Source organism: Limulus polyphemus, unplaced genomic scaffold (assembly GCF_000517525.1).
Source record: "Limulus polyphemus unplaced genomic scaffold, Limulus_polyphemus-2.1.2 Scaffold701, whole genome shotgun sequence".
In the NCBI taxonomy this organism is placed as follows: domain Eukaryota; kingdom Metazoa; phylum Arthropoda; class Merostomata; order Xiphosura; family Limulidae; genus Limulus; species Limulus polyphemus.
In genome coordinates, this window is record NW_013666311.1 from 193345 (window position 1) to 209555 (window position 16211).

A 16211-nucleotide genomic window follows, 5' to 3' on the forward strand; every position below is an offset into this window, starting at 1 on the left:
CTCAATGTCTATATAACGATTGAACTGACTGTAATCTAATCGCTTAATTGCGTTTAATCTGAAAGTATGCAGAGCTCACGTGCACCACCATTACATGAACAATTACGTTACATTTTCAATGACACACCTGCTCAGAAGAATGTCAGAGAAACACATCCAATCGAACCGATTGTTTTCATAATTGTACCAGCTGCTTCCAGTGTTTGTGATCAGTGATATAAAACGATAGAGTGGTGACTCTCGGTTGAAATTTCTGTCCGAAACGACTAGGTTACACTTCATTCTTTGTTTTATATAGTTAAAAAAATAACGATAAATATTTTTACATCACAATGCCACTTATTTGAACGAGAAATGGCTATCTCATAGCATATTCTAACGAAAATAACCATAAATATACAGCTATCTTTAATAAAATCATACATTTGTATAAAAAGTACTTCATCACATAGAAGCTCACAAGCAAATATACGCGTACACTAATATTTAACAGGTGCTTGCTGCCTGATAATTCGTCATTCTTCACCTGCAGTCTGTACAAGAGTTCGTCGCTCTGCAAAACTGTTCCCTCTTTGATAGATTTTTGTATTTTTTATATTCTCTGTGCAGGAAACAAACCACATCTTGAAATTCTATAAAAGTCATGCCTCTCTCGAGGACTGGCATACCGAAAATCAAAAGACACTGCGCAAGTTTTAACAGTTTAAAAACCAAATCTCTGTTAATCTTATGACTACAAAGGCGGGGTAAGTAATGTTACTGGCTGAATTCAAATTACTACAAAACTTGATTACATAATTTTACTCAATAAATTCAAATTGCTGCAAAACTTAACTACATCGTCTTACTGGTTGAATTTACATCGCTATAACACTATGTTAATTAATGTTACTGGCTGAATTCATATCGCTACAACACACTGTTAATTAATGTTAGTGGCTGAATTCATATCGCTACAACACTCTGTTAATTAATGTTACTGGCTGAATTCATATCGCTACAACACTGTTAATTAATGTTACTGGTTGAATTCATATCGCTACAACACCACGTTAAGTAATGTTACTGGCTGAATTCATATCGCTATAACACTGTTAATTAATGTTACTGGTTGAATTCATATCGCTACAACACTGTTAATTAATGTTACTGGCTGAATTCATATCGCTACAACACTGTTAATTAATGTTACCGGTTGAATTCATATCGCTACAACACTATTAATTAATGTTACTGGCTGAATTCATATCGCTACAACACTGTTAATTAATGTTACTGGCTGAATTCATATCGCTACAACACTCTGTTAATTAATGTTACTGGCTGAATTCATATCGCTATAGCACTGCGTTAATTAATGTTACTGGCTGAATTCATATCGCTATAGCACTGCGTTAATTAATGTTACGGGCTGAATTCATATCGCTATAACACTGTTAATTAATGTTACTGGCTGAATTCATATCGCTATAGCACTGCGTTAATTAATGTTACTGGCTGAATTCATATCGCTACAACACTGTTAATTATTGTTACTGGCTGAATTCATATCGCTACAACACTGTTAATTAATGTTACTGGCTGAATTCATATCGCTATAGCACTGCGTTAATTAATGTTACTGGCTGAATTCATTTCGCTGCAACACCACGTTAATTAATGTTACTGGCTGAATTCATATCGCTACAACACTGTTAATTAATGTTACTGGCTGAATTCATATCGCTACAACACTGTTAATTAATGTTACTGGCTGAATTAAAAATCGATAAAATAGATTAATTTATAAGTGACAAATTAGCTGATGGTTCGTTACTAGCTTTACGTAAGGTATTCAAGAACACAAAGAAAATACAAAAATAATAAGCTTTCTTAAATTATATACTAATGAAGTCGATATTATGAATAAGTACAAAATGGAAAATCTACAGCGTTTAATATCAACAAGTTCTAACATTTCAAATTTGCATATAATTAGTAAGAGTAATTAATAATTTCTATCACACGTAAAATAAATATAGTTCAGAACTAAAGATTTTCGGCCTTAAACCCAATAATAACTCAAGATGTTTGGCCAATGTAGAAGATGTAGGTTAGATCAAAGTCGTTATGCTAAGCTAATAATGCAAAATGATTTTCATAAATGTTAAAAATTAATAAAAACAACAGTTAAGACTTTTGAACATTTCAGTTAATACTACAAACGAAACTACCTTTTAAGCAAAATATTAGGTCGTCAAGAAATTAATGTCGCTTTATTTTTTTAGATGTCGGGAAAATACTTTTTCAATTTACATACAAGAATCCATATAGTAAATCTAAGCTGTGCCAACGTATCAAAAGTACTAAAAATTTTAGTATGGCGTTCAAAAAGTATCATCCATCACACGATGCGAACTTATACAAACGGAGAAACAATACAGATACTAAAAGTTTAGACACACTTAATTTCTAAACTTGTTACGAAACTCGGCTGTCCTGGTCTATAGAATACACAACGCAGTTTTAAGTAGTTTGGGCTTTTCTTTAAACAAAATTTTGAATGATTAATAGGTTTGATCTTTCTTTTACGAACACCGTCACGTGAAGAATTGAGATATTCGTAATGTATTGTAATCTACAATACGCATTGGAAAGTTAACAAGCAGTAAAAAAATATATATATGATTACAGTTTCTTCGTGTGCACAAAGTGATCAATTTGAGGTTGTATAAAACTTCGTATTTTATATTCTTCCTAACAATCTGAAAAGGGGAAAAACTTAATGAAACTGTACAAAAAATAAACCAAACAAAACCAATCAGGAGAACAAAAAAACAGTTTATTCTATCTTTCATGTTCAAGCTGTTATTACAAGGGGGAAATAAAATCAATAGTCCATCATATGTACAAATAAAAATAGGACAGTTTCCATACAGCTCAGCTAACAGCTTTAAACATAACGGTCTCACCAAACTAAGAAGCTCTACATAATTAAACATTGCAGACACAATCTACAAGATATCCTCAGCATGCCAGTCAAACATTAAAACCAGGTTTCTTGGAACTAACACTCTGACCAAAGCATGCGGGAAATTATTTAAATTCACATTAATGCCAGCGTTACACGTACGTCTAATAAACTTCTTAAAAATAGAAACCAATACAATTGTTTATACTTACGTACAAAATTATTTATATAAATATCGAAGAGAAACAAGGGTCAAAAGAACAAGAAAAATGAACAAACAAAAAGCAAATATGGTGCATTCACATAATCATGTGCATTATACAAAGAAAAACAATCCAGCCACAACATTGTTACCGAACAATTTTCAAAAACACTAACTATTTAAAAAAAACGTTTGTGTTTGTGTGGGAAGGGGGGGGGGGAAATATGGGGATTGACAGTCCACACCTCTATATGTAACTTAACTTTTACGCGGAGCACGAGGCCACATGGCACGAGTGCTGGAGAGGACTTCGCGTGACGTCTCAAACGGAAACAGCTGTGCAAATAGAACAGAGTAAAGCTCCAGACACGCAGGGAGTAAGATATTACACACATCTATATAGTGTGTGTCTGTTTGTCTGTCATACACATAGACACATACACCGAATTTCTTTAAAATTCATCTTTATCTTGCACACTTCTGACGGCAAAATATGGTACATGCCAAAAACATTATTTTATTCCTGTTCCATATAATATCTAGAGACCGTGCTTCGTTATAGGAGTGTGTGTGTGTTTTATCACAGCAAAAGCCACATCGGGCTATCTGCTGTGTTCACCGAGGGGGAATCGAACTCTTGATTTTAGCATTGTAAATCCGAAGACTTACGGCTGTCCTACGGGGGGGGGGGACTTATTACAGGCATCGTCTATTACGTTTACAAATTAAAGGCGCTCAAAGTGTTAATGTGTTGAATTGAGAGCTTCAAATTGAATGTTGACCGTGTTATATCATGATCTCCAAACCTCAATGTTCTGTAATTTGGAAACAAAGTTAGTAAAGATTATTGGAGAAAATAACCACATATGTCAATTCCCTCTGCCACTTTTGTACATCACAAGATTTAATCTGTAGTATATTTTTTTTTCGCAAGTTACGTTTAACTATAACAAACTTAAAACACTGGCGATGTTTCCACGTGAATAATTTTATATAAGAACATGAGAAAAAAAACAACTAAATCGTGTTTCGTATCCATGGAAATATCAAGAAATGGAAAATACGCCTGATGATATATGTGGTACTGTATTTCAAAAAACAAAGAACGACACCGTGTGCCACGCTACCTCGTTAGAAGAGACCTCGCCATGTGCTAATTTACCCAACCTGCTACAAATATACGAACAATGCACACACAGGTGCTCATTTAATCAAGTGTGCCTAATTACACCGGGAAGTGAGGGGGGGGGGGAAGGGAAGAGGGGACGAAGTCATGCACCTTTGTAGCAAACATAAGTTTGTTTGGACGTAAACAAAGGCCTGAAATTCATGTATGGTGTAGCATAAGGTAAGAGTACGTACAGTTACACACAAATTTTACTTTTCGAACGAGTTAAACGAGACGAAAAAACACGATTATCGAGAGGTAATTATTAGTTATCTCGCCGTAACCTGTTTCATAATTAAATAAAATACATTTCCCTTTCAATTATGATAAAACGATCCAAAACCTTGTGACTAATACTTTGGATTTTTACTTAAGTACTACTGGTGGTAAAAAAAAGCTTTTGGAGTTTTTAAGGTATGAAAATTGAACGTTTCCAATGTTACGGCTGGAATTATAAGAATGTCACAAGCAAAATGTCTTATATACAAAAATTCAGATAATATAATGAGTTGTTTTTTTTTTTTTTAATTACTAGATGGTTGCTAGTTCAACTCAATAACCAAGCAATTTTGAAACTCGAGGATGAATTAAGAAGATCATTTTACAACAAAAGCTTGTATCACTACATGTAAATATCTTTGTATATTCCTGAGCTAGGAAACCGTGACAGATGAACACGGACGTACTGAACGAAATGCTTGTTCCGTCAAATTTAGGATGCACGTAAATCACTAGTATGTCTGTACAAATATCGCTCTCAGCCCATTCCCAAAGCACATAAGACAAAATGTACACAACTGATAACTTAGCTTATTTCTTTATATTGTTTACATGGCATAGTCAAAAATTTAAATTTTAGGAACTACAAACTTGGACTGTACTCCAAATAACTTGTCTAATTGGTACTTAATTCTTCTCGCAAACAATTCCATAGTTTTTGGAAATCAAATTCTTTACTTCACTTGATTCTTTTCAATTATCAACAAAGTGTAAATAAATATGATGGGCTGTGACTTACAGTTTAACACAAGACATAATTTTTTTTCCCCTCTTACCAGCAAGAAACGAGTCTGTTACCGGCTGAAGAACGGCGAAGAATTTACATGTCCTAAATCTAATCAGTTTCAGAGCTTGTTCCTACCTGTGTTGTATATGCTAGGAGGAATGATGTTGCTGTGCATTCCTGGGTAGTATCCTGGTACTCCGGTGTACATATAAGGAAATAAGCCAGATCCATCATTGGGAGGAACAGAAAAATCCATATTTTGATTCACTGATGTATTACTATGAGTGGAAATTGCAGAAGGCACTGGCACCACGGTGTCTTTGGTGGCATCTCCTGTTAGTTTGACAGAGGTGTTGGCAAGTCCCATTGGAGTCGAAGACCCTGTTGAATTTTCCTTTCTACAAGAACTTCTTTCGCTAAGCGAAGAATTAACCTTATCCTTGGTGTTTGATGAATTTGTCTCATGATTATTAGGCAAACCAAGCCCAGAAATACCAAGACTAGTCATCTGCTGAAGTTCCAACATCTGTAGTTGTTGCATTAGGTTCTGTTGGCCTGATACCGCAATAGCAGATGAAGATGATCCTACTATGGACGCATTATTTTCCATTCGTTCTTGCTGCATAAGCTGAGATAAAGCATTTCCTCCACCAGCAGTGGGGAAATCAGCGGAATGAGAAGATGTTTCTTGGCTATCTGTCAAATTCTTGAGGCTCTCAATTTGGATCTTCAGGTTTTCTATATGTCTTTTGGAAAACAAGTGGTCCTGTATACATGTAGAAAATTTTGGATCATACTTGAACTTACAGATTTTGCATTCTTCTGCAGTTGTTTTCGTCTCCATTTCCTGACCAAAAGTTTTCGCAAAAGCTATTTTAGATTTTTTCTCTTTTGCTCGAGCATTCTGGAACCAAACTTGGACTACTCTCTTGGCAAGACCAATTTCACGACCCAATTGTTCACATTCTGCCATAGATGGTGTCTTATAATCTACAAAAATAGATTTCATGATTTTTATCTGCAATGTAGTCATCTGGGTTCTAAATCTCTTTGCAGAATTGGTCATGTTACGCGTATTTTGCGATTGAGACTGGGTAGCTGGAGACGTTGGACTGCTTTCGTGCGATACGTCTTCACCCTCTCTGTCGGTAGATTCTGAATAAGTCTCTGAACGTGTGTCGTCAATAATAGATAATCGGAAAGATGAGTCTTCCAAACTTTTGTCACTTAAATTAGTGGGTATCGGGTCTATTGACTTATCTGCTTGAACATTTACTTTCATTGGTTTACTCAGATCAAGGGGCCCATCCTTCAGTTTTGATGTTCCAGACTGCTGGAACTTCACACTAAGATCTGCAGGCCCAGAAGATTCTTTTGTATTAATATCGGGGAATGTCAAGTCGCTATCATGCTTCTTTGATGGTTCTTCATCGGTGCATTTGTTCATTGAATTCACAGATGAAGGAGAATATCCCGGTACTGGAGAAGAAGATGTGAGCAAGCTAGGAAAACCTGAAATACTTCCTTTAGCTTCATCTTCGGCGCTGTTCCCAGCCTCTGAATCGGTATCTCCATCAGGAAAAGCATCAACGTTTATCTCTCCTTTAGTATACTGATCAGCGTGTCTAGTAGCTAGATGAGATTCGAGTGCAGACCTAGCTTTGAACAGAGCTCGACAAAATGGGCACCGTTTATGTATGACTTGCTGATGAGCACGAAACTGCCCCTTTCTCTCTCGGGCTCGCGTGTTTTGAAACCAAACCTGAACAACTCTTTTCTTTAGCCCCACTTCTCGGGAAATTGATTCAAGCATTTTCCGACTTGGATTACTTTCTATCTGATACTTTTGGTATAAAAAATCAAGTTGTTCCGGGAGAATTGTTGTCCTTAACCTTTTGTCTCTTGGCTGGTCAGTTGACTCCTTCGATTCTTCATCTTCAGAAAGTTTACGTTTCATTGTTCCTTGTGCTTCGTATTGAAGCATTCCAAAGGATGAGTTGGGTGAATAACTAGAATACAAATTCGGGTTCATTATATGAACAATCTGATGTTCTCGCCATAATTCAAAACGTGGAAACGCTAAACTGCACTTATCACATTGGTATGTTCCATTTTGACAGGCAGTTTTACTATGATCTGTTGGACGGTTGACTCCTTGATTAACTGCAGGCAGAACTGGGCGTGATCTTGCCTCTGTCCCATCTGAAGAAGCTTTAACCTGTGTTGCAACTGGATTTTCATCCTTGAAGCACAGACTTTTCTGATGCTTGATTAGTTCATAATAGCGCTGAAATACTTGCAAGCACTTTTTACACTGATAATTTAATCCTGAAGTTCTCTGGAAACGTCCAGAGTTTTCTTCTTCAGTAGTAACTGGAGGTTGATTTTCATACATTTTTCTAGCTTTCTGTCTAGCATTTTGGAACCATACCACAATAATACGAGGACTCAGATGTAAAAGTTTTGACAAATATTCCAAATTATCATCCTTTGGATAAGCGTTTGTTTCGAAAAACTCTTGCAAAATTTTAACCTGATAATCAGTAAAACGTGTTCTATTAGCACGTTTTCCTGAGCCAGAACTTCGAGATGATATGGAATTAGGAGATAGAGAAGGTTTTGTTGTGTCACTTTTAGGAACTCCTGCATGTCCAAACGAAGTACTAGTCGTGGCGACTGAAAAGTTTATGGAACCCGAAGAATAATCTACTGAATCATCACTCGAATCTTTTTGTTTTAACATTTCACTCTGAGAGTTACATGCATCGCTGTACAACGTTGGTTCTCTACTTAATTCTGAATCTCTTGAAGATAATGCAGGATATGTATCTATTGTTGTCATACTCTTCCCCACACACTGGCTTGATGCACTTTTATCTTTCACAGACATCTCTGGTGTTCGTCGTTCATTAGAATTTATGATTTCTTTATCAAAAACAGCAGTATTATTCTGTGGTATTATCAGCTCATTTTCTTGAGGTATTTCTTTAAAGTTTTTATTGTTTACTTCAGTATGGTGGCTAGGTTCATTTACAGAGAGTACTCTTGCTTCCCCCGTTTTTTCATATTCTTCCAAGTTTAAATATGTAGAAGGGGGATTGCTGAAGTTGTAAGGAGAGTCTTTATTGCGTTGCCTTTCTTTGAACAAAGTATTTCTAAACCAATGTTTAATCACTTTTACTGTTAATCCTGACTTATCTGACATTTCTACGAGCTGTTCTTCTGTGGGAGAATTATTAATGTTAAAGTATGTACGCAAGATTTTCAGTTGGTCATCACTAATACGCGTTCTTGCTCGCTTCTGTTGCTGTGACTGCGACAGTTGTTGTGGTTGCTGTTGAAGCAACTTCTGTTGAGAAGCAAAGTAATTTGGTTCAAGGGACCCTGCCAACATTGGATGCTTAAAGGCAGAAGCCATGAAGGGATCAACAGGAGGTGGCATCATCATTGGAATCATTGGAGGGTGCATGTTCATAGTGGCAAGAGACATACCCATCCCTACGGGTAATCCCATTCCTAGTCCCATGCTCATCAGTAACTGATTAAACTGGAATTGTGCTGCCATATGATTAGCACTAAAAGAATCATTTTGTTGACCAGCCATGGATGTTACAGGCGACGGTAAAGTTGGTGCTCCTAAGGCATAAAGACCCATGGATGAACAAGGATCTTTTTGGACCTGGCCATTGCTTTCTGGTGTTGATGTGGGAGTTGGTGTAGCATCTGAAGTGCTACCCCCATCTTCTGTCTGTGACTGTTTTTTTTCATAATGTTTTTTATATTCATCTACAAAAGTCTCCAGTAAATTGAAAGGTACAACTTGTTTGTGGTATTCCTCTTTATGAGATTTCAAAACCCAAATACTCGAAAACTCTCTCTGACATAAATCACAAACAGATTTGTTTATCTCTGGTAAAAAACTGGTGACTGCTTTTAATTTTTCTTCCCCTTCTCCTGCTTCATTGTTGTTAATTTTTCTATGAGTATTGGTTTCTTTGTCACCTTCAGAATCTTTATTCTCTGAATCTTTCTTGACTTTCTTTTTGTTAAACTCATTAAACTGCATAACAATGTCGAATCCGTAGCTTTCCAACAGGTGTTTATACATAAAAGGCTTGCTTCTTGGATAGGGAAACTTTGATTTCAATATCTGAGAATTCATCTGGATAGATGTCGTCTGTTCATTAACATGAGATGAAAAAGAATGTCTTTCTGGATTAGGTTCACATGGCGATGACGAAGCATGTTCTGATTTCGAATATCCCATCTCTGGATGTTGTTGGCTACCAGCTAAATCTGAGTGAACTATCTGGATTGGTAGCTGGCATTGAGACAAGCCAGCTAGGGCAGAAGGAGATAAGCCTGGTGGTCCTGCTCCAAACAATGATGCGGGAGGCTGACCGAAAAAGCAACAAAATTGCTGATGTTGAAGTAAAGCTTCCTGAGAGATGCACGGTTGGTGACAACGCTGACAAGTATAAGTGCTCGGTGATGAAATATCAGAGGTTGCAAGAATAGGTGTTTGAGCTAGGTGGGATGCAAGGCTTAAAGCTTGTTGTACTGATGAAGGGTCTGGAGGAACTTGAAATGGTAGTTGTGAAGAGGCACTAGATTTAGTGACTGTACCAGAGATTGGTACAATGCAGTGAGGAACTTGTAATAATTCATTCAGTGTAGAAGGCTGAGATGCAGAAACTGAATATGCAGTAGATGTTGTAATTGTTTCTGTTCCAGGCTTTAGCTTGCTTGAAACGTCCCTAACACACTTTGGCTGCGTATCTTGGGCCTGTGTGGATTCGGGTTTTTCAATAAGTGGAATGCTCAAGTCTATCTGTCCAGCCACTGCCAGTTCGTGTAGTTTTGAAGCTCTAGTCTGATGTAAAACAGACCTTACGTGTATATCTAAAGTAGATCCTTGACTATAAGCAACCTTACAAATGTTACACTTGTATGGTTTTTTATCTGATTCGCCATTACTTAATATATTGCTTGGACTTGGGCAATTACTGGTAGAGATCGTAGTGCTTGTCATGGATGCCGTTGAAACTGTTGTATTTGCACCAGTGCTGTTCTCTTTCATACTTTGTTTCAACTTGTGCAAGTGAGAAACAGAATTATAATGCACAAGCAAAATGTTTTTCTGGGTAAAGGATTCTTTACAAACATCACACTTATAAGGCCGGTTGGGATCAAGATATTTCTCCATGGGGTAGCTCATCTTCTCTCCCTTGCGATGGAGCAGGGTCTTGTTATGACTTGTGAGATAACTCTGGCGGGTGAAAGCAACTTTACATCGATGACATTTGTATTTCCTAGAGGGATCATTGTAACTATCTTCTGCCACTGCCTGGCTGTTAATGTAATCTTCAAAACACTGTTCCTTTGTACTGTCATCTATTAGGTTGATGGCCTGTTCGTTTCCATCGTCAGTGTTCATTTCAGGGTTATTTATTTGATCGGGGGGATCTTGAGGGATCAACGTGTCCATGGGTTCCTCAGAGGATTCTACCGTGTCTCTATTATTATCTTTCTTCATGAGTTCTGTTGTTTGTGGATCGAGCACACCTGGTCCACTTCCTTGGTTTGTTAACAAAGGATTATTGGCCAGACTGGCTTGATATTGCTCCTTCTCCTCGTTAGTCATATCAGTGTGGGATGTCTCAACGTGTTTCTGCAGGGCTTGAATAGATCGGAAACTGCGGTCACACAGGACACACTTAGTTGCTGCTCGGATGACATGATACTGTGAATGAAGTTGTAATTTATCCAAAGTTCTGAAAGCCAAACTACACTGACTACAACGATACTTGTAAACGTGACGATCAGACACAGCAAGTTGAGGAATTTTTGCATGAACTTCTTTAAAATGAATCTGTAAAGTTTGAGAAGAAGGAAAGAACTGTTTACAACCTTTCCACCAGCACATATATCCAGATCCTCGAGGTGTTTGTTTCATTTCAATGTGCCCTTTCTCGTTCTGATGCAGGAATAGGTCATCAACATTACCAAACATTTTATAACATATAGGACAGGCCAATTCTTCAGCTGCCGATTCTTCTGTGCAAAGTTTTTCCTGGCTATCGCTGTCATCTTCACTGTTGTCATCTTTCGAGTCCACGGAATCTTCATTCTGAGCTGCTGTTTTATCTTCAAATGCTGAATGGTCCACGATGGCCAAAATTCTTTTCACGCCTTCCTTGTTAACATTATGAGTATCCATTACATGCTTTTCCAATTCTGTCCACTCTACAAAGCTGTCTTGACAAAGAGGACAATCTAGGGGAGTTAATTTCTGAGAATGTTGTGCTGACATGTGCATCTGGACACGGGCTTCATTAGAATTAGTGTAGTCACAGAAAGAACATGTATAAGCCTGCTGGTTTGAGTTGTTGGTGTCTTCCGATGTTCCTGGTGCACTAGAGCTCTTGGCTTGATCGAGTAAAGCTTGTTTAAGTACGGATTCGTCGTTTTGCTCATCTTTCCTAAACTGTTCCCATCGTTCTCTGCTCTTCTGGGCTTCAGGCTCTTTGTGTTCCTTTAATTTCGGGGCTGAAAAGAAAATATTAAAATAATAAATCTACTTTCAGGAGGTAGTGCATCAAGAATACCACGAAAACTTGTTCTTAGCTACAAAACAAAATACCTATTAGTCACTATACATATGACAAAATTCCCTGTTAACCCATTATTACTCTTAAAGACTTCTGAAGGACTGCAGTTGGTTCTGTATTTCGCCTAGAGCAAATTAAGTGCCAAGTCGTGAGTTGTCGCTTTTTTTATAAATAGCTATTCATTCTTTTAACAAACCAAACGCATCATTTTTCGTGAGAGACATAAATAATCAGTCATTAAGTTTTTTGTTGTCTGCGGAGACAATAAAAGCTGTTCTTTTCACTTTTTTCAAACATGAAGCTAAGCCTACCCACATGTACTCATGTGAAGTGTTTTCACTTTTTTCAAACAAGAAGCTAAGTGTTTTCACTTTTTCCTTTTAGTATTATAGTAGGTGGCAAAATATATTAAATGTCAATACGAGTCAAATATTTATGGGTAATTTAGTATTGTTTGTTTGTTTCTTTGTAGTTAAGCACGGCAGTATTCTACAGGTTTCTTTTCGATATTGAAATAAATTATTTCAGCTAATGGTAAACATTTTTTATCTTGACTATTATTTATTGACGACTACATTATTTGCCCCCCTCTCCCCCCAGTGGCTCAGCGGTAAACCTAAAGGTTTACAACGCTAAAAACCGAATTTCGATACCCGTGGTGAGAACAGCCCATTGTGCCGCTTTCCTTTTTCTTGTTTTCATGCTTATTCAAACAGAAACGGTGTTGAAGAGTTGAACCCGTATAATTTGAAGTATTATATATATATATATATATTTATAACATATTGTTACAAATATTCAACAAAACTCTTACATCGAAGACTGCCTTCTGGAGTTGAATCAGCTCTTAACAGCTCGTTTACTCTTATAGTAGATAATGTAACATTCTGTACTCAACATTGCGCGCATAAAACAAAAAAAATTGTCATACAACTAGTTTGCATCTAATTTTAGATCGAGTTGGTATTCTAAGTTTTCTTTATTCTCTCTCTCTTCAAAGGTAAAAGAGAGAGAGAGAGGGGCACCCGCACAATTAATTATATTTCCCCGCAGTAACTACCAAAATAAAGGAAATCAATTAGAAGAGAGAGGGCACCCGCACAATTAATTATATTTCCCCGCAGTAACTACCAAAATAAAGGAAATCAATTAGAAGAGAGAGGGCACCCGCACAATTAATTATATTTCCCCGCAGTAACTACCAAAATAAAGGAAATCAATTAGAATTTATTGTTCATTTTTATGCGAAGATTGAGGAAATTTGAAAGCTTCTGTTCTCCTCGTATTATGCTTTTGTTCCTACAGAATTTCATAAAATCCACCCAACAAGTTATTTACCATGTTTAAGAATGGTGGTACAGTTAATCTACTAAACATATTAACAAAATGTCCTAATTACAACGACTTAATAACTCTCAGAAAGGCTATATTTACATTTTTAATTATTGGTAATTACATTAATACAGATGTGCCTGGATAGAAAGAATAGCGTAACTTCGGTAAGAGAAAAAAGAAAGATCTAATATTCATGCATATTACACAGACATATACATATGTATAGAGCATATTTGATTTTGTAATTTCAATAGGATTGTTAGCTTCATGATATTGGTTACTTTGAAGTAATACTTGGTTGTCATTATGAACTTTGTAAAGAAATAATACAGTGAAAGACACTATATAATTACACACGAAATTACACTCTAGGAACAGACGCTGGCAAACGTTTCAAAGAAACACACAATAAGTGTATATTGAACGTAATACCTTGCGCCACTTTGGAAGATAAATGCTTCTGGCAGGAGTGCTATACACAACAGCCAAAAGGGCCCGTCGTCTACGTATATCAGATCAATCTAATAAGACCATTAAAACATTACTACCAAAAGTAAACAAAACCGAAGTGCTTAATCAGGTTGCTTGATATCTGAAATTACTAATTTCAAGGTCGTTCACACCAGCTGTGTAATACCAATTAATTAAAGATTGTACAAAATGTTTATCATAAGTTACTAGTGATCCTATAGTTTGTGTATTTTTAATGATATTTATGATTGAAAGTTTATATACACAATATGAAGGCTGTATTACACTTACACTATAATTCCTCATTCCAGGATGTAAAAATAAAAATTGTCATTCTTTTTATAGAAACCTCCCTCTCAATAAGAAGGGAGAAACATTAGAACATCAACAACTCAAAAACTAACCACTGCTAACAAAGTTCCTGGTGTCTGTGTTATACACTTTTGCAAAGGTAACAATTCTATATATGGTTTGAAAGTTTCCACTTCAAAATTAAACTTTTTCTGCCTTCCTAGTTAAATACAAAGGCAACAAACAACACTGTACAAATGATAACCTAAAACACACAGTCTTTCGACTAGCATTTGTTTAGAAAGTAAAATTACAAGGTAGATAAAACCTTGTTGATATTAAACAGATATATGATTTTAACCAGCTTACCTCAGAGGATAGCAATGGAATTATGATCAACAAACAACCACCCCATCTTTTTTTAAAGACAAAAACTGGTTTTACAAAGAAATGAGAAAACAGATTACAATACAGCTGACTGAGAGAACACAAATCCTCTTAACATATCCATATGACTTTGAGTCATGATTTTTACAAAGGCTCATGTGATATTTTTATTACATTTTTTTGGGCTTCAGCGTTTTAATGAGGAATAATGTACCATATGAGCATTACTGCTTTAAAAATAAAAAAAACTAACATAAAATAAATTAAATATGCTTATACCAAATATGTTTTTCAGAAAACAGGACAATCCGCTAGTATTGACTTTACAGTGAAAAGAAAAACAACAACAATTTGCTTGTATTGACTCTATAGTGAAAATAGAAAACAACAAGAATTTGCTAGTATTGAGTTTACAGTGAAAACAAAACATCTACTAGTATTGACTCTACAGTGAAAAGAAAATACCTATATTTTAGACATTTAACTAAATAAAAGTGGAAAAGTCAAAATGGCACAATCTCCCAACTCTTAATCTACAAGAGATAGAAAAATTAGCCAACTAATCACTACCTGTCAGAATTAACTCTTCAGTACACACATCCTATTCACACATACAGCCAAAAATAACAATTTCTAAGAATTAAATCAGAGAAAACAAGTCAAATAAAAAATGATGACCGACTAATAAAAACACTCTACTTGACTTTTACATTAAAGATCATTTTCCTTGAAAATATTTTGTAAATAGTAAATAACAGGGCTGGTAATAGCAACACTATTGCAATAAATCTGTTACAGTACAAATAAAACAACAGGATTGGTAGAAATATCACCCCTCCCCCTCCATAAACAGTTAAAGTAAAAGAATTGAAGTGCTAACTACAACATATCAGCATAACTTTTAAAGTAGAGATAAAAATATAGGATTAGTATAAATCATCCAGCACAATGTTTTCAGAAATTATGAAACCATAAGTACAATAACAGCTTATTTTTACTAACTTTAGAGTGAAGAAAAAAAAACAACAGGCCTGGAAAAACAATCTCTAATAGCTTTTACAGTGAAGATAAATCCATTACATCAACACTGACAGCTCTACTTTTACAGTAAAAAATGTGACAAGTAAAATATTCTTCCATTATGAAGTTTATAACACAGAAGTAAATAAAAGGTAGTGGTAAAAATATTAGATGAAATAATGGGTAGTGGTAAAAACACTGGATGAAATAATGGGTAGTGGTAAAAACACTGGATTAAATAATGGGTAGTGGTAAAAACACTGGATTAAATAATGGGTAGTGGCAAAAACATTAGATTAAATAATGGGTAGTGGTAAAAACACTGGATTCCTATTATTTTTTAGAATGTTTTTAACACTCTCAATGATTTCATCTAGTGTTTTAACACTACTTATTATTTTATCAAGAGTGTTTTTACCACTACCCATTATTTTACCTAGTGTTTTTACCACTACCAATTATTTCATCCAGTGTTTTTACCACTACCCATTATTTCATCAAGTGTTTGTACCATTTTTAACACACTCAGTGATTTCACTTAGAGTATATTTAACAATAATCCAGTGTTTTTACAACTACCCATTATTTTGTCAAAACTAATGGGTAGTTGTAAAAACACTGGATAAAATAATGGGTATTGTTAAATATACTCTAAGTGAAATCATTGAGTGTGTTAAAAAGACAAAATAATGGGTAGTTGTAAAAACAGTGGATAAAATAATGGGTATTGTTAAATATACTCTAAGTGAAATCACTGAGTGTGTTTAAAA

The 16211-nt window shown here is 35.6% G+C and overlaps 1 protein-coding gene across 4 annotated transcripts in view; it reads right to left on the minus strand.

Moving 5' to 3' along the window:
- LOC106460069 (zinc finger homeobox protein 3-like) overlaps nucleotides 1-16211 on the minus strand; it is a 149775-nt gene that overhangs the window by 90502 nt on the left and 43062 nt on the right. For 3 of the 4 annotated variants that reach the window (XM_022386686.1, XM_022386687.1, XM_022386688.1), the window contains exon 3: nucleotides 5462-11875. In XM_022386686.1, the coding sequence (XP_022242394.1) occupies nucleotides 5462-11875 (6414 nt within the window). Of the gene's footprint in view, nucleotides 1-2800; nucleotides 11876-16211 lie in introns of those variants that run through there. The other variant, XM_022386689.1, reaches the window with a different exon arrangement.